The 19,682-nt window shown below is 37.3% G+C and overlaps 1 protein-coding gene across 23 annotated transcripts in view; it reads left to right on the top strand.

Moving 5' to 3' along the window:
• DMD (dystrophin) overlaps window positions 1-19,682 on the top strand; it is a 1,308,223-nt gene that overhangs the window by 1,124,318 nt on the left and 164,223 nt on the right. For all 23 annotated transcript variants that reach the window (XM_069784897.1, XM_069784898.1, XM_069784912.1 and 20 more), the window contains one exon: window positions 13,848-13,994. In XM_069784897.1, the coding sequence (XP_069640998.1) occupies window positions 13,848-13,994 (147 nt within the window). The remainder of the gene's footprint in view (window positions 1-13,847; window positions 13,995-19,682) is intronic.

The following is a 19,682-nucleotide window of genomic DNA, read 5'->3' as shown; positions in this document are numbered from 1 at the left end:
AAACAAAACATAACAACAATGCGAATAACACTTATCTTTTTATCATGGGATCATTTTATTCAGGCTTTCCTAAGTGAGTGTGGCTCAGGGAGGTGAGTGCCTAAAGGGAGAAAAAGTATATCCAAGGAGTATTTATAACAGAAATCTGATCTGCTATAATAGGCTGCTATTGAAACATTTCTACATAAAGCAAAAGGACATACCAGAAGTGAATATATAACCAGAGACATGTATGTTCAGTGAGACACGAGAGGAGGAAAAAGGGAGAAGGGAGTGCTAGAAATGTGTTTTAATGTTGTCTGCTTTCTGTGAGGAGGCAATTTTTTCCATGAAAAGAAGTCTGCCAGTATTAATGTCTTCAATGAAATCTTTTCTTAAAACATTGACTCTCCTATTCCTGGGAATGTATTTTAGTGTTGTAACTATCGAGGGTGCAGATTCGCTAATGATAATGTTACTATGACATGGGCAAATCAATGAGCAAAATAAAATCAATTTATCAAGCTCATAGGCTGGTACACAGTAATTATTTAGGGACTGCTTGAAGTAGGGAGTGCAATGAATATTAGATTGCCTGGGATGTTCTTCAGCGAACCATTGTGCTATACTTTTCTCATTTTAATCTTTATATATTTAAAGCCTAATAGAATTTTATTTCTTTTTTTTTTTGTCCAAGGTTAACCCATAATAAAACCTTTAATTGCTGCTAAGCACTTTTATACTGCTTCTCATGTTCCAGCTAGCACAAGTTAATCTTCTCAGCTTCTTTCTGAGACTGCAATAGAAATAGTATTATCCCCAGTTTACAAACAGGGCAATTGAATCAGTGAAACTAATTTGTCCAGACAGCAACGCCACTCAAATTATTTTTATTCTCTTTAGCTTTTACCTGCAAATTGTTTTATTTCAGTTGGCTTCGATTATCCAGAGGATTAAGAATGACAATTTTCATTGGTTTCAGCAGGAGCCACAGCTACTCATTTCCCAGAGCTGCAGCCTGCTCTCCCTCAAGACGTGGCAGGGCAGGCTGCCACCCAGAAGGGTTTGAGCCCGGGAACGTGGGCACTGCTCCGGACACAGCTTCCCAGCCTGTGTCTGGTGCTGCTAGAAAAACCCTAGACCCGTTTCATTTTTTAAGTTTTATTTTACTGTCTCCTTTTCAGCATTTTATTTTAGTATTCTTTCTTCTTAAATTAGCTTAAAAAGTAAATTGTTCTTGCTTACGTTCTACTAAAATCTACTGTTCGAACTGAACTTCCTTGTCTGGCATTGTTGAAGGGTGTTCTAATTAGACGTAAGAAGTCTAGAAATTCCCACCTTAAGATTTTGCCTTGGGGTTTCACCCACTCCCCACACATCACACAGTGATGGTGAAAAGGTGAAGATGGGAATTACAATATTAAGTCAAGAAGTGGAAAGCATAGCTTTCAGCAAAACACTTGAACAGTCCATCTGACTGGCATTGGTGTGGAGGTTAGAGACTGCATGGACTTTTGGCCTTAAACTCTATGAAAAACTTTGTTCCCCTTGCTAGAGGTTGTAATTATCAACTTTGTGAGGCTAAACATTAAGAAATATATACATGGTCCATTTAAAGACATGTTGGCCTATTGTAAGTAAACATGGTCTTTCATGTTGGGGAGAGGAGAAAATAAAGATGTATTTTAAAATTAAAATAAATATCTGTATACGCTTATTGTTAGAAAAGACTGGAGGAGTTTCTGAAGCTTCTTGTTTGAATTATTTTAATGTTGGTTGAGCGTCAGAATACAATCTGTGTCTTGGTAGTGTCTAAGCTAAGCTTTTGTATGGCCATGAAAAGAATCCATATTTTTCCTCCTGAGCTACAGGACCTGCCTGCTGATGTCTGGAAGCTTGAGGTGTTTTGTAATATGATACTGCTTTTGCAACCTTTCTGGTTTAAACTCCTTTCTTTTTTTGTCAGTGAAATACTACATTTGCCTTTAAAATACCATGCTGCTTTACAACACAATAGAGATTTACTTTGTAGTCATTATTTTCTGAGGGCAAAGAGAAGTCCTGTGAGTCTCTATTACCTGAAAGCTTTTGGTAAGGAACACAGGTTATTCAACCTTTTATGTTTGTGTGTATCTAATATACATTGTTCACAAGTTAACTAATAGAAATAGATAATGTGTTATTAATGGTTTAAAAACAGGTTTGGCTGAGGCTCCACAACCTAAGCATATATATCTTTTCAAGTGCTTTTAGCTTTTACAATGCTGAACGAAACCATACTAAAGGAAAAATTTCCATTGTAAAAATTCCTTTATATTTTCTGTGTCCTTCATGTAGTGTGTGTTAGACTTTCAGATCACACTTTGAAATGCTTCAAGTTACTTACAGTTCCTAGGCACTTCATCTCTTGATTGCCAGATTGGCTTCTTGGTTGCAAAGTAACTGAATAACTGATTTTGATTATGTGGAAAAATTGGTGCAGAACTGTTTATGAACACTTTAGCAGTGATGGGCTCTGCCGTATCATGGTTACAGTTGTTCTAGTAGAGTGAATTACAAGCTAAATTTGCTCATTTACTTCTCCCCCTCCATGGAGGAGAACACAATTTCAGAATAAATGGCGAGGCAGTGGCATAGGTTGTATCTGTTCGGGGATCATAAAACTGCATATAGGCTGTTGATTTAAAAAAAGAAATAAATCAAGAATTCATAGTAACAAAGTGATATGTGTTCCAGGGCATGTGCATCTATTTATTAGTGTGCTTCTGTTTATTAAATTACACATCCTAATAATTAAATCATTTTTTTTCTAGATATAACATTGCTACAAATCATAGCTTTTTCCCTTGAAAATTCAGAAAAGAAGAAAGTTAATGCCTGGCATTAGTTCATTTTTCATTTGTTCTATTCAAATTTTAATATCCTTATTTTTAAGGAAATACGGAATTAGTCTCCCAAGTTGTAGGAAATAACTTTTGAAAAATTTAATGTTTTATCAGATTCAGAAATACAGAATTCAGAATGGGATAGGACTTAAAGGGCATTTGATTTTCTTTCTCCCCCGATGTCTTCTATTTGAACTATTTTTATCCCAGAAGAGGATTTATATTCTACTCTAGTGCATTCTTGCTTGGTCATTTCTGAGTTTATAAAAATATATAGGATGGAAAATCAAATCAGCTAAAATCCATTTTGTTTCAACACTGCCTGTCCCCAGGAGCACTAGAATCAAATAAAAATACAGTGTGAATTTATAAGGAAGCTAAGTGTAGCACATTGAGCTAGCAGCTGACAATCCCAGGTTTCAATGAAATTTGAATCAGAATACACTAAACCCATCAGAGAAGAAACAGACTCATTTTGAATGAAAAAGATGGAGACTCTTAAACTGTCCTGGGTAGAATATCAGTTTGTTCCACCTTGTACGGTTCTAAATATAAAACCTGAAGATTCGTTCTGGCCCGTAAATACTTCTCCACTTGGACACTAAGGGAGCTGAGGTAGAGAAATGTCAGCGCTGGGAACCTGCTGCAGCCCAGGTATAGGACAGCCGCTCTCCTTACTGTGCAAATGGATCCTGCTCTGATTTAGCTGCAGCTGCTGCTGGTATAAAAAACCACATTCATCTGACACGGGAGAGCTTTTCTCCCTAAGCCATGTCATATTTTCATCACGGTGCCAGATGTCCTTTTCTGTCTCTTTCACTGGTTATGAGAATTGGGGTTTAACGTAGACCTGTGCTAGCAGGAGACTCTTCTATATGAGGGAATTCTTTAAGAAAATGCCAGGCTGGCATGAGGCCACCATATTGTCAGAAACATCCATGGTGGAACATGTAAGGGGAGGGACTTTTTATGCTCATAATTCTGGAGATAGATAAGTCCTGAGGGGATTCAGCCACAAATGCTGAATGAGTTGGCAGATGTTACTGCAAGGCCACTTCCAATTGTCTTCAAAAGGTCATGGCAACTGAGGGAGATTCCCGAATCCTGGAAGATGGCAAGTGTCACTCTCATCTTCAAGAAGGGCAGGAAGGAGGACCCAAGGAGCTACAGTTCAGTCAGCCTCACCTCAATCCCTGGGAAGGTGATGGAGCGGCTAATCTTTGAAACCATCTCCAGGCACATGAAGGACAAGAAAGTTTTGCTGGAGGCAAGTCACAAGTGAGGTATCCCAGTAGTCAATACTGGGTCAATATCATTTAATATCTGCATTAATGAACTGGACCCTTGGACAGAGCACACCCTCAGTAAGTTCACAGATCATACAAAAGCAGGAGGAACAGCCAATACACCAGATGGTTGTGCTGCCATTCAGAGGGACCTTGACAGCATGGAGAAAGGCACTGAGAGGAATCTCATGAAGTTCAACAAGGAGAAATGCCAAGTCCTGTGTCCTGGGAGAAATAACCCCAGGCAACAGTACACACTGGGGGCCAATTGGCCAGAAAGCAGCTCTGCAGAGAAGGGCCTTGGGGTCCTGGTAGACAAAAAGCTGACCGTAAGCCAGGAATACACCCTCATGGCAAAGGCAGCCAACAGCACCCTGGGCTGCATTAGGCAGAGCATTGCCAGAAGGTTGAGAGAGGTGATCCACCCTCTCTGCTCAGCACTGGTGTGGTCACATCTGGAGTGCTGGGTCCAGTTCTGGGCTGCCCGCTACAAGAAAGATACAGACTTCACTGGAACAAGTCCAGTGCAGGGCCACAAATATGGTTACAGGACCGTAGCATCTTTCCTGTGAGGAGAGACTGGGAGAACTGGGACTGCTCAGCCTTGAGAAGAGGTGACTCGGGATCTTCTCAATGTGTATAAATACCTGCTGGGAGGGAATGAAGAAGAGGAGGCTGGACTCTTCTCAGTAGCGTCCACCGACAGAACAAGAGGCAATGGGCACAAATTAAAACCCATGAAATTCCATCTGAATACAAGAAGACACCTTGGGTGGTCAAACACAGGAACAGCTTGCCCAGAGAGGTGATGGATTCTCCATCCTCGGAGATATTCAAAATGACTGGGCATGGTCCTGGGCAACCTGCTTCTCACTGGCCCTGCTCTGAGCAGGGGGGCTGGACTAGGTGATCCCAAGAGGTGCCTTCCAAATTCAGCTATTCTGTGTTTCTGCAATAGCAATGTTAACTCTATTTTTAGGAGTTCTGGATCTGGTACTCGATTTGTCATTTCCTTTCAGAGATAATTAAAGTTACTAGTATGGTCAAATGAAATGGCAGGCTATAATAATTGTTTAAATCTTCTTAGGCTATAACCTGTCTACAAAATTGTCAATACAATAAAGCCATATTACCCACCCACAAAAATAGGAGATTGATGACAAACCAATTTTCTAATTAGTCTTTTCTACTTAGAAACTTTTACAGTGTATTTTTCAGGACAGCTTAGAGTTTTGTGAAACTGAAAACATTTCTTTAGTGCAAGTCTTTGCAATGATTTTCACAAGTAGACATACAAAAAATATGTAGAAACTCGTGCATTTAATCACTAATAACAGTAAGAAATTTGTGTTCTAGCCTTCAGTTTTCATAGATGTCAAAGCTTGCATGCTCTTGAAAAGTTTATTAGGAAGTGCAAAACATTTCCTTTCTAAATATAGCTGCTACAATGTTTAGCCCTATATAAAGTCTAGATGTGGACTGCCTAAATAGTAAATATCATTGCTGGAAAACTAGAGATGGCTTGTCCTGATTTTCAAATTATTGCTATTTTTATTTCTTTGTTTGGGTTCCCCCCCCCTTTTAAGAGGATAATAAGAAATGTTTTAAATTCCTTGGGTTGAGACTTGTAAAAAATTAACTTTAGTGAAAGGGGATACTATCTACCGAAGTCTTGCATTTACTATCACGGGGAGAAATGAGCTTTGGGATCAATTTTGATTTCCCATGTTTTGCTCAAAGCAAACCTATACAGTGTTCAAATCAAAGCCTGGTGTTGCTATAATTGCCAGTCCATAGAATCTGAGAAGAAAAAGTGGAGATAACACCAAATTGCCTTTAACATCTTAGACAGGCATCTGGGCCTGTTTCATCCATAACCAAAAAGATAGAGACTAATTTCCAGAAGCTAGTGTCGAACATCTAAAGTATTTGGTGCATTGGTGAAATAACTTTGTCTCTTTTAACTTCTCTTTCCAACAAGAGAAGGGTATTACTGTATATATACTGCTGAGATTCATGGCCTCTCCTTCCATGAGTTTGGGAAACGTTAATGAGTCTTGATCTTTCCTAATGTGTTCAGGATGAGGACACTGTAGTTGGAAAGCAATATTACATGATAGTTGTAGCGTAATCATTTATACGTGGTCTCACAGAGATTTTTCTAAACTCATAAACATAAGTCCAAGTGTTGTTAAGGCTACATGCAGGACAAAAGTAACACAAAAAATTAATCTGCTCCCAAGCTATTTTTCACTGTAGAAATATTTCAGATAAGTAGGAGCCAATAGGAATAGTGACTGTATTTTAAATCATAATTGAAAAGCTCAATTACTTGTTTTAACTTTGGGATTGAACAACTGTGTAATGATTGCAAATAAGCAATTATTAGACGGTATCTGTTTATTTAACACAATTTTTAAGACAAATACACCTAAACTCAGTCTCAGTACCACTTGAGGTGTCTGTGAGAATATATCACTTTGTGTGTGCATGCTGTTATTTTCCTTTTATCAGCATGGTGAATGCTAAGCAATGATGATTTCTTGCTCTCAATACAGCTGTATAATTGCTATTTGTTCTGATAAGGCAATGAGGTTGTCTGTTCTGGACTACATCCAAACATTCGTGGTAGGTGTTAGGATCAGTAGGAATAAACAAGAATAAAAAAGCAATTTTAATGACCGACTGACATTTTACAGTAGCAAACAATAAATAAAAGCCAGCCTGTATTTTAATTTTTCTTTGTGCGTAAGGAACAAGTACTGTTCTGAGAATACACTTCCTCCTCAGGGTTCATTTTCCAAGTGGCATAGTGGGATTTAGTCACACTATTCCATTAACTGCAGTGGGCCAGAAGTTATAGGCACTTGATATAATTTTGGTTGGATTCCTGAATTCTGTATTTGACTGGTTAGCGAGCTGTTGCACATGCAGTTGAGGGAGAGTGGGTATTAAGAACTGGAAAATGTGTATTGTAGAGTCAGTGTTCCTTTCTTCGTTTTCAGTTATGAATTTTGTGATGGAAACTCCCTGAAGCTAGCAAAGTATATAATATCACTATTGTTATTGAAATAAGCTTGTTTACTATTTATTTACTCTTCCACTCAAATGATTCATGAATTTCCTTTCAGATTTCATGGAACTGATTTATGGATCCTAAAAAACACCCCACAACCTTTTCATGGCGTTGATAAAAGCCATCTCCCTTTAGTGAATCTTTAAATATAAAGACCTAGGCTTTATTTTATTTCTCTTCTGAACATTGGGCTGCCTTCCAAAGAGGAAGTCAGTGCTCTTCTATGTGTTAGGGATCACTAAATAAGAGAAAAATGGAAAAAAACCCACCAGGATGGCATGTCAAATGTGGAAGGAAGGACATCTTAAAAAACCCTGATCATATTTAAACAAATCATCAAATTGTCATTAATAGAGTTGGTATTCTGGAAAGAGGTGAGGGCTATGTGGTGGCTTTTAATACCTTGGAACAGGATACCCAAAGCACAAGCAAATTTAATGGAAAATATGCAGAAAAGGACAATTTGGGGGGGAGCTTAGCCTGCATATTCTAAAATATGTAAGAAACCAATCTGCAATTACAGACACTAGCCTAAAGTCCTTTTGGATTTGAAGTTCCAGCCCTAAATAGAAAATTTGTAATGTTAGGAAATACCAAGAGGACAACCAGTAAGGAAGAGATTTGGCTTGGTACTGAGCAGTGCAAGTTCAAAACGTTGCTATCATGATAGGGATCGTTATGAACTAAAGGTCAGCATCTCTGCAGGGACAAAAAAATAACCCAAAAAATCCACATAGCAATGTTCAGTTTTCAGAATGGAAGCTACACACAAATGAGGAAGCCTGCTGAAAAGGAACCAAAAGGGTATGTGAGACAGTGTGGAGAATGAACTGAAAAAAATCCATACTGTCAAAATGGACTCTTAGAAGACCTAGAAAGGTGAGGTGGCTAAAGAAAAGAATAAAGAAAGTTATTTGAAGCAAAAATACATAGAACAAATTGTCATGATTAAGAGCGTCAATCCCCAGAACCAGATGACCATTCAGTCAAGTGTTCTAATGGAAGTACATAATAGCTGTAACTACAAACAGTATTTTCTTGTTTAAAATTAGTTTTTTATGAGGAATGGAGGGGGACAAATGTGGTGATACTTCTTAAATAGTGCATTTAGTCATGCCTATGGACCTACAGACCAGGAAATCTGGGGAAGAATATACTGTAGCAGAGACAACAACATAGCTTTTGTAAAAGTAGGTGTGCCTTACATCTCCTAGTGTGCCTTGAAGGAAACATGAGCATATTGATAAGGGGCTATAGGCCATTTGGGGTTCCACAAGGATTTTAAGAAGGTCTTCCAGCAAAGAAACAAAGTTCCCGTGAGATAACGGAGAAGGTCTTCATGTGGATAAATAACCAATTATCTGGTTATTTCCTGTAAAAGATGGAAAACAAAAGGCAGAGGCCAGTTTTCCCAACGTGCGAGAAAATTGTTAGTGCTTCAGAAGGTCTGCTCTGTCCAGCATGTACATAAATGAGCTGGAAAGGAAAATTAATAATGCAGTGGCAGATCTTGTTGATGGTACAAACCTATTCAAAGTACTTAAGATGAGAACAGATTGCAGACAGCTGTAGAAAAACCTCACAGTACTGACTGGCAGCAAAGTGATGGCAGATGAAATTGAGTGCTGATAAATCTCAAGCAAAGCATGTGGGAAAAGCTATCCCAACTTTACGTGCACAGTAATGAGCTCTCCTTTAGCCCTGTAAAACATTCCTTTAGCACTCATGAAAGAGATTGTGGAATTGTAACAGACAGTCCTCTGCTCAGGACCGTTCAGAAAGCCAAATGAAATGCTAGGATTTACTGAAAAAGCAGAAAATATCATGATGCCACGGGGTAAGGCCATGTTGTACCCATATCATGTATATTGTAGGCCATGTTTTGGATCCCCAATCTAGAAGAGATTACAGCAGATTAGATAAAAGGTATACAAAGACAGAATAAGTGGAGTAGGAGTGGGGTTTGTCTTGTGTGATTTCACACCTGCTGGGTAGCTGTCTGCATGTGAGCTAGTTGCCTAGGCTCCCAATATAGCCAGTGAAAATCTGCTCATTTCAGTTGCAATTCAGAATGTGATTCATGCAATCCTACAGTAAAACCTTACGTTATGTTCAACTCCTGGTTTTGATTAGCTATTGAATATAAAGGGACCATGTGGTGACTTGCTTAGATTAAATGCCTTATAGATATATTTAATCAAATATATCTTGGTCTTTGTATCTTAAACACGGAAGAAGGAAAAAATACAATGGAGGGTTTGTGGAATCTGCAACGGCACAAAGGAAGTCTGTTAGGAATGGTTGATCACTGTCTCTCCTGAGCTAAGAATTAGAGACGGTGTCAAGTGGGTCTCAAGCCATAGGTTTAAAAAAAGCAAAAAAAGGGGTGGTTCTTCAGCCTTCATATTGAACTTACCATAGGGTATTTTGGATGATAAAAGCCTGTGTTAATTCAAAACTCCAGTAGATAATTTCATGGAAGACAAATTGATCAAGATCTGATTGACATAGAAATAGAGCTTCTGGATCCAGAACCTCGGAGACACAAATTGCTGAGCTGGAAGAGTACAGCAAGGAGCAGGGAAGCTGATGCTTCCCCTTACCTTCTTCCCTGAGCAATCATATTGGCTACTACCACACAAGGCACTGGGCAAGATGAGCTTTTCATCTGACCGATTATGTTCTAGACTTTTAATATTGGGCTGGTTAGGGTGTCTGTGGTATGTGTCTTCTAGAGTCCTTGCTAATTTTCCAAGGCATTTTAAAATATTTTCTAGCAGGACTGTACAGATCATTTAAAATCCAATCTACCACCTGCAGTATCACATACCATTGATATTCTTTCTTGTGTAAGGACAGTTATAATGAAGATAATGTGGGGCTGTTTCTCCTACCGCTGTTCACACTGAGAAGTCATTTACATCTCGAGCAATTTAATTGGTTCAAATAGGTCTCCTTGTGGTAGTGGTACACTACTCACCATGTATATTTTTAAATTACCAACAATATAGTCCTTGAAATTTTTCTGATATAAGCTTGTGATATGTATAGTATTTTTTATGCAGAAGGAAAAAAATAGAAAAATGAATCAGTGTTATACTATACAAACTGACTATTAAAAATAGAAATATTTCTATAGAACATTTCAATCATACTGATGAAAATCACAATCCAGTAGAAATTCTAAATTTCTGCTTCTACAAATGACAAGTACTGTAGAAGACACAGAAATTATTACTATTTATTAAACTTGTTTGAACACTTGTTAAAAAAAAAAAAGAACTCGCATTGAATTTCACTTACTCTAAACCAAAAACCTAACTCTAGACTCATGTATGCTGACTGGTGGACTGGTTGTGGTAAATTATTGCTTAACACAGCCTTATAGTCACTGACCTTTTTAATCATATGAAGTCATGTGCCAAATCTTTCTATGGATAATTTTTTCTTTTCTGCCTACAGTTTTTATTTGTAAGCTTACTGGCATTAATTAGATAGCTGTGTATTGACTAGCATTCTTTCTTTGTGGTTGCTGTTTCTTATGTTTTGATTTGTCTAACTAATACAAATGCTAGTAAAAATTCAGGCTTAGTAATAATAGAATACAGAATATCAAATTTAAAGATGGTGAAAAATCTATTGTATTTTGTATGTTGGAAAATTAGCATAACGCTGCAAATTCAGTATCCTTGCAGCAGAAAAAGCAATTAATAAAGACACCGATTGAAGAGGGAGCAGAAGATAAGTTTTATTTTTCACTTCCATATGTATTTCTATGATTTGTTTTCTTTTCTTGTGACTTGCTTCTGTGCCTTAGCCTTTCTGCTTTGTAAAATAACTTACAGTCAAAAAACATGTTGACTAATTATGAAGGATCTTCTATTTCACCTTAATTTAGGTATAAAGATTGTGTGATTTACCTAATCACTTATGTCAATCTTCAAGTGAGACCAGTACTTTAAAGTCAACATTACAGATGCAAATAATTGGCCTGAAATCAGACAGATACTTAAGTACCTATTTAAAAAGAAGTGGTTTATAAGCTTAGGCCTGGGTGCTTTGCCTAAGCAACAAAATTTTCAGTCAAAGCCTGATGGTATTGCCATACAGATGAATAGAAAATTAACTTGGTTTAATGCAGGAACTGCATTAAAGTGCACTGTAGTGGGGGAACTAATCTTTGCATTTATTCTATCAGTGTTTTTTATTTTATATAGATATATTTATTATATATAATTTTAAAATTTTATTATATATAGTTCTATGTATATATAATAATATCTATACATATATACACCTGTATATTTATATACAACATAGGTTTTAGGAACACTAGCTGAGAGGTGTTCTCTCATCTTGGCGACCAAGCAACACTGGAGGAACCGAGCTGACTAACAGATCACAGAAAAAAGCAGCGAAGTAACTATTTGCAAGTGAAGGGTTCACACAATGGTATATGTATCTCTTCAGCCTTTGAGGCCTTTACCTTACAAGAACAAATGTCTGTTTTCAAAGCATGTTGTTTGTTCTCTGAATTCAATTACTAACTAAAATAATCAGGGTAAGCACAGGTATAACTCTGTGGGATAAAACCAAACATGCGAGCTCTTTTCCTTTTCTTTGTATTCCAGACCTTGCCCTACATGACACTTTAAATCAGTATACTCTCCAGTAACGTCAGTTGTGTTCCAGTGGTATAAAACTGGTGAAATGGAGAAGTCAACTGTTACGGCATGAATTTGATGCATGCCTTTTCTCTCACATCATGGCACTTGCATTGTTCTCTGTGCTTTCCCTTACAAAATGCACATCGCTTCTGATCGTATATTGTACAGATTTATCATTACAATCATTCACTGCACATAAGTGCCACTTAAGTCAGACTAACTCCTTATGTTGCAGGGTAATTTAACATAATTAGTGGAAGTCAAGTCTGGTTTTGAAAGACATTTGAGGAACAATTTTTCAATGATGTTTACCTTTAGTGCAGTTCATGGCATTCTAATGTCTGTGAATTCTTCATGCTATTTACTCTTAAGATTCACTGAGACAGTGGATGGGCTTTTTTTGACCTTTACTGCATCGCATGTTGATGAAATGATTACTAGGCAATAATCTCAGGTTATTTGATGATCTAAAATGAGATGCAGACCACATGTGGTCTGTATCAAAAATGCTGAGAGAAAGGAGCTAGAAAGCAAGACTAATATAGCAAGTAAATTATCCTGCCTTTGTGTGCAGACATCAGATGGCAATAAAAAATGCTTCCCACTCCTCACACACACTCACCCTCGGGCGCTGCTTCTTCCCTCCGGCTCAACCGTAGGTTCCCCCGAAGCAGAATCTCTAATCAAGGCCTTCAAAACAAAAAGCGTTATTTATTCTGTCTATGGTGCACAAATTTCAACAGCTCGAACTGGGTGTCACCGGAGAGGAACCCCAAACACGAAAATCCCTGGGCAATTATACCCTTACAGTATAAGTTCCTGCCCCTCACACCATAGTCTGGTCCAACAGTAATATTGGGGTCTGGGGTCGTCTTCTCTCTCCTCGGGTCCTTTTGCTCGGCTCTAGGTGGGTTCTTTTCTCTTTCCTGTTTTTTAGGCCAGTGGTTACTATGTTCAAACTGGCTCTGGGGCTTTCCGAATCTTATTCCTCCAGTCAGAGAATAAATAGGTCAACGTCAAGCAAAAGCATTAAGCAAGCTACGAGCTCTGCTTTATCATGAAGGACTACTTTTAAGCAGCTAAAGAGTTGTTAAAGCTCTCCAAAACTTATCAACAGCCTCTATAACTTATATACGTTCCTGAGCTATTATAGCCTCACAGTTTTATCCCTTTATTGCCACGCACTGTTTACGTCTCGTTTGGCTGTGCTCCGCGTGCTCACATAGCTCAGCTTTGCTACCTTCCACAACAAAAATCAAGAAACTTGTAACTTGCAGCTTGTGTTTTTCACATATGTGGCTGAAATTATTAGCTAGACTGCTCTTATGCATAGTTTTAAAGGTCATCTTACAAGATACATTGATTTACTTTTTCTGAAATATGAGTCATGTAGGCCAGTTTGGGAGTTGTACCAAAAAGTTTTGGGTTGGTTTTTTTATTATTTTTGTACTTCCCATTACTAACCTTTTATTTGTAACTCACAAGATACTGAGGGTAAGATCATGGCCTTAGTGAGGCCTGTAATAGTTTTATCATTACTTCTTTTTTTTCATTTGTTGTATTTGAGAACAGCAGTCTTCCTGTTTTCCTGTGTTAAACAGCACTTATTGCTCCCGTCCACCCTGAGGAACACGTGCTACGCACACGTAAAGGACGAGGCGGGAGACAAACATGCTCTGCAGCACACATCCCAGTGGGATTCAGGATTTGGCTTAACTGGCCAAAAATTGCTATGAAGGTTCCAAATTCATATCACTTCCTGAAATGCTGGGCCTTACCCTTGAGACCTAAAGTCCATATGAAATTATACAGAGAGACTGTTAACTGTATCATGACCAGTACACTCTTTCCTTTCAGCTTGACATGGAATACCTTTACATTACTGATCAGCTGGTAGCAGAGCCAATAGTTTTTGAAGTTAGTGCTTATCTTTATTTATATTTAATTCACACAGGTTTATCGAGCAGAACTTGTACCCCTTAAAGAAAAGGTGCATCAAGTCAATGACCTCGCTCACCGGTTCGGTCCCTCTGATATTCAACTCTCCCAGTACAATCTCAGCTGTGTGGAAGACCTGAACACAAGGTGGAAGGTGCTACAGGTACATTTCCTATGACTTCTTTCTTTATGCTGCATTTAAGTAAATATTTTTTATTTCTGTGTGCTTATTTTTTCCCTGTGGAATAGCACCAAAGGTGTAGTAAGGCATGAAAAAGGAAGGAGGCTTTCAGTAATGGTGTCTCTATGAGAAAATAGGAGTTAAAGCTGATGCTGTATTTTCGTATGCTTCTGAATACTTTATCAAGTAGAAATCAGGTAACCCAGTTTTTCACATGGTTAAAGTTCTCATACAGTTAAAATACTTAATAGTTTATTTACCTTATAATATTAATATTTAGCAATTCTTCCTGGCAAATATATCGTGTGATAATTTCTTTTAACTAGCTTATCCATGTCTTACAGATATTTTTATGGTGAATATGGAATATTCACATAAGACGGTTTACTTCTGCTGCTTCATTCCTTTTACTATTGTTTAAATAATTTTCGGGAGCAGCAGTTCTAAATAAATTCCTTATAGGCAGATTAATGATTCTGTGCAGTGGAACCTTTAAAGTCACACCTATAGAACCAATTATAACATTACAAAGCATTACATTCATTCAGGTAATTAGCAGGGCGTGATACTGCAAGTAAAGCTGTTCAGACAGGGATTTTATAAATTGAGCTGGAAAAGCCAAAAAATCTGGAAGACAAAATGAGTATCGCCAAAATGTTTATCCCACATATGAGAGAAATCACATCTGGTTAGTTTTTTTAAAAACAAAGGCTGATCGAGTCAACAAATTTGCCGTGATTCATTGAAAAATACCTTATTTCACTGATAAACTAGTTAACTAAGTTTCAGTGGTTCAGTGAAATATACTTCATTACTTCAGCAGGAAATAAGGGAAAGTGGGAAGATTTTTCAGACTAAAAGCACTTAGGATATGAAAAAGTCATACAAATCTGAGAGAAAGCCCGAGATAAATGTTTTCTTGTTATCATTCATGAAAGCATTAAACAGAGGTCCAACTTCACACTGTTTAAAAATACATAGGGCAAATCACACATTCACACACATTTCAAAGATAATACGCTCTTTTTCCACGGAGCACAGGAAGCATTGCGAACAATTCACTTTTCATTGTAAATTATTGTCTCAATTTATCAAATCCAGATTATTTGGAAAACAGTGTTTCATCTTCTATTTAGATAGATGCTTGGAGACAGTATGTCAGAGTGGGACGTTAGAGCTGATAGAACAGATAGTTAATTGGAATATTATGGTTTACTGTCTTTTTTCATATTTACCTAAATGTCATCTGGAAGATATGGAGAGCAAGGTGAAAACACTCAGTAGATTTTTAAACATATCCTGAGGGGAAAAGACATAAGTAACTTTGAAGGATTATCATGTACAAAAGTCCAAGATGTGACCCCTGGGAGGAAGAGCACATCTGTTCCTATAATATAATTTTTCTACTTAAAAGGGAGAAGAGTTTGAGACATTTTGAGAGACAGAGCTCATTTTTGTTAGAACAGAATAAAATAGAATAGTTCAGTTGGAAGGGCCGTACGACAATGGTCTAGTCCAGCTCTTCTACATATGAAGTCTGCTGGACATTGACACTCACCCCTGCGTGGCACTTTTTAGAGTATTACATACTGTTCTGTGTTAGGGTGTGACCAGCACTCCAGTTAAGTGTGATACTATTTATAGAAAACTGAAATTTTGGCCACACAATAGGAAAAGCAAAAATACAAATAATCTTTGTTTCATGCAAAACCATTCTACTTCCAAGATAGGTTCCTATTGTTTGTTTCTGGTTTTCAGTTTGAGTGCTAGGATTTTTTTTTTTTTTTATTCTGCCTTTTTTTTTTTCTTTTTTGACTAATTGCCTTTCCTACACTAATGTCACATAAAATATCTCCTTAATACTTTAGTCCTTCCATCATTTTTTCTATTGATTTCAGCCTTCTATGAATTTTCATGTGTCTTTCTTTTACACTACCCATGTTTTCTCTTTGGCTTCTATTTATTCCTTTTTTCAAAAAAGTATTTCTTTCTGTGTTCCTACTCTTCTCTGCCTTTCCCCATCTTACTTCCCTTATTTCTGTGATTTTTTGTTGTTGTTGTTCTTCCCTTTTTCTCCAGCTATAATGCCTCTTAGTTTACTTGTCATTTTTTTCCCCTCAAAGGTTAGATCTCTCTCTTTCCTTGTCATGTTCCTAATGGGGAAAATATTTCTTACCGCTGTATCCTATTTCCTAGAAAATATCACTGCAGAAAATCATAAAACAGAGGATTCTGTGCTATTACTTGCCAGAAAGATCCCCATTCTTGGTTATGTGTGGGAAAAGTACATAAGGACATAAGGTTTATCAGATCTGAAATAATAGTGAACTCTAGTGTTATGAGAAAGTTGCAGAGCATTGTGTAGAGGATGAAATAATGTCTTGTTTGTTGCTTTATTAACACTGGGACTTCCATAAGATCAGAGGATGAAATGTATCATTTTAAGCCAAATCTTACAGAGATTTAATATTATATTCATTTTACAAACATAAGAATAAGGCCAACCATATTCAGTCATTTGCAGTATTGCACAGTGGTTGTACAGTGAGATTAGTACTATTAGTGAATAGTATCAAATATTGCTGCAGAATCTTCCAAGGACTTCATTTATATTTCTGCAATAAGGCATGTTTGCAATTAATTTACCTTTTTTGTGTTCCATTTTGGTCAATATACACTGGACTATTACTGGAAGAAAAACGTATGGAAAGCACTCAGCCAATTACAGACTTAACCAACCCTAGTTTTGAAGTGTTGTGTGGAAGTGTATTCCATTAACAAAAGCTAATGCACTCAGCTCGGTCACTGAAAAATGTATCATCATTTGTGAATTTTAAGCAATGTGAAAATAATTAGCTTCATGCCTTTAAAGGAGTAGTTTTGAGGAATATATGCTGTTTATTTTTCCATTTCTCTTAAACATGAAAGGAGATAAAATCTCTCCGGGGAGCTATTTGTTATGAATTTCACAAGGAGCTCTCATGTTCAGATCCTGTGTGCTTCAAACAGTATATGTAATGAGATCATCCTGGGGGAAATCATGTCTTGCAAACTCTTGCTTACTTCCAGTCGACATTTGAGGAGCCAGGGAGACCAGATGGGTGGGAGTTATATCCACTTCACTTTGGTCAGAGAGCCGGTGGGTGTAATGCTGGTCAAAAGGCAAAGCCTCTGACATGTAAAAGAATTTACAAGTATCCCATGGGGAACATAGCCTTCAGTCATCAAGAAAGACTTTTTTGGTTTAAGGCAAATTGTATTTACTCTTATTTAGAATTGTACCTCTAATAAGCTGAAAAATGTAATAAGAACTGTCTTTTATCCAAAAAAATGTATCTTTTAAGAGATTTTGTCATGGTATTTATATTTCAGTGCTTTTAGTTTAGCAAGTTGTAATGAACTGTGGTCATTTGTGAGCGGGCGTCTGTCCATAACAGTGGGCCCAGGCTGTCTAGTTCGTAAAACTAAGCAACCTGGAGGAAGCGCATAAAATGACTAGAGCTAAACCGGCCCATACCCTGCAGAGAGAGAGAGAGAGAGAGAGAGAGACATATAGACATATATACAGATTTACAGTTGGACTTGATGATCTTAAAGTTTTTTTCCAACCTAAATGATTCTATGATTTCTCTCTCTCTAAAGCGTGACTGTAAAGAAGCATTAGCCCCAATTTCAGTATCGTTCCTAACTCCTCACCTCACCTTGAACCAGTAGCAAAGACTCTCCAGCACGTGGGGATTTGAAGATTGGTGTGGCGCAGAAGTACGCTGCCTCTTGTTAAAGGGTCCAGCCACAACTATTATACTGTTCCCTCAAACAGCACTCTTTGCTTGCAGGAGCTGCTTGAAGAAACAGCAGGCTTTTAATACCACTGCAGGCAGTTATCTAAAGTTACATCAGTAGTTTTATTTGTATTCTGCTGAGGACGGGCTCTTTACTGAGCTGTGTAATGCACACTGTTGTAATAAATATCACTGCAATGAATTATTTCAAAAAACAGCATCTTCCGGGTGCTTCACAAATATTAGCTGGTTCTTTCAACCTTTGGTGAGAAATACGAATGAATCTTACTATCTCTGTTTGCAGAGGAACTAACATCGAGAATATAAAAGCCAAAAAGGAAATCCCTCCTTTCCTGAAATCGGTGTGAAATTGTGACTATGCATCAGAGTCTTGCTGGCCTCCATATGTAAATGTCCCACCAAATATAAATGATAGATGTTTTCAAATATTTGTTCAGATCCATTGAATCTCTCACAAGCTGAGTCAGGGGCATTCTGGGCAGCAGTCCTCAGCTCACACCCCGCTTTTGATAGGGGATGGGCACCAGGGCAAATAAGTTGCATCAAAAGTTGTTGTTGAAATCATCACTGACCTATTATAGTAGCTTTTAGGTTTAGGTTTTTTTCGATTTTACTTCACCTTCTCTCCTCCATGCCTTCTGCAGGAAAAAAATCCTCAGAAAAGAAGCAAAATAACAACAAAAAGACACATGTAGAAGACATGTTTTTTCAGGTCTCTCACAGTTGAATTGACACAAGTTTATCAAATTCTCAGGTCCTTTTTTTTATTTCTACATGCATAGCGTGGTAATGGTTTCAGGAAGTACACTTCAGGTCTAAACCATGTAATTAAAATTTGAATGTGATTAAGGATAGTCTCTCATATCATTTTTCCAAAAGAAAAAGAAAAACATTTTCTGGTTCTTTACAGATCAGTTGTCCAATTGTTACTGCATAGGAATCTCACACAAGAAAGCTCTAGTCATATAATTAAACAGAAAATCTGCCTTAACTTTATGTGTATCTTACAAGAAAAAAGTATTTTACAAGAAAAAGTATTTATTCCAAATTAAACAGTGAGTGTAAACTGGGGGTATGTTAAAAGTGGATAGATTGGCAGATGATGCAACAGTAGCAAGAAAGAAGTTTCTTCCTCCGCAGGAGACAAAGAATGTCATGTATATAAGAATGTGCCATATAAAAGGCAGTTAGACTTTTATATTTGAGCATTATTACCTTTCTATTACCTTAGCAGTTTCTCCTTCCACTGTGTCGTTTCATTACTTTTAATAATTAATTTGCTTCTGTTTGTTTCCTTTTCCTTTTTTTAAACTATATTTTGACTTACATCATCTGTAAGTAGCTGACAAAAACAGGAGATAACTTTCTAAATATACGGAGTCAAAATTCTAGCTCATCTGTAATTACACTAACTAAAACATTACTAAAACCATAGTTCTTTTCAACCTTGAAATTTGAAATTATTTTAGTAGTTGCAGGTTTCATCTTCCCAGCAGAGGGAGATTTTGATCCTTTTTGGAAGTTGTGTTTTCCCATCAGACTCTTTAGTTAAAATGTTGTTTTGTATGTTCCGTGAGAACTGGAACTTCTGCCAAAACCACAGTTGTCGTGGCTCTTTAATGGTCTCTTATTTATTTAATTGGCTATGCCAGTTGGCTTCAGAATTCATGTGCCCGTGTGTTTTTCTTCATTTCTGTTAGCTTGAGTCTCAGTTTTGCTCAATGTTTGTCTACAAAAATATACATATAGATTCTTTTTACAGTCATTCATTCTTTAGAGATCCGATTTATTTATTTCTGTAAGCTAGTGGAGGAAGGCCAGCTATCTGAATTGGGATTCAATTCTTCTAATGAAGTGTGTGTCAAAA

The sequence above is a fragment of the Haliaeetus albicilla genome, chromosome 6 (genome assembly GCF_947461875.1).
Source record: "Haliaeetus albicilla chromosome 6, bHalAlb1.1, whole genome shotgun sequence".
Taxonomy (NCBI): domain Eukaryota; kingdom Metazoa; phylum Chordata; class Aves; order Accipitriformes; family Accipitridae; genus Haliaeetus; species Haliaeetus albicilla.
Note: the sequence above shows the minus strand (reverse complement) of the source record. Positions and strands in the feature narration are given on the sequence as shown.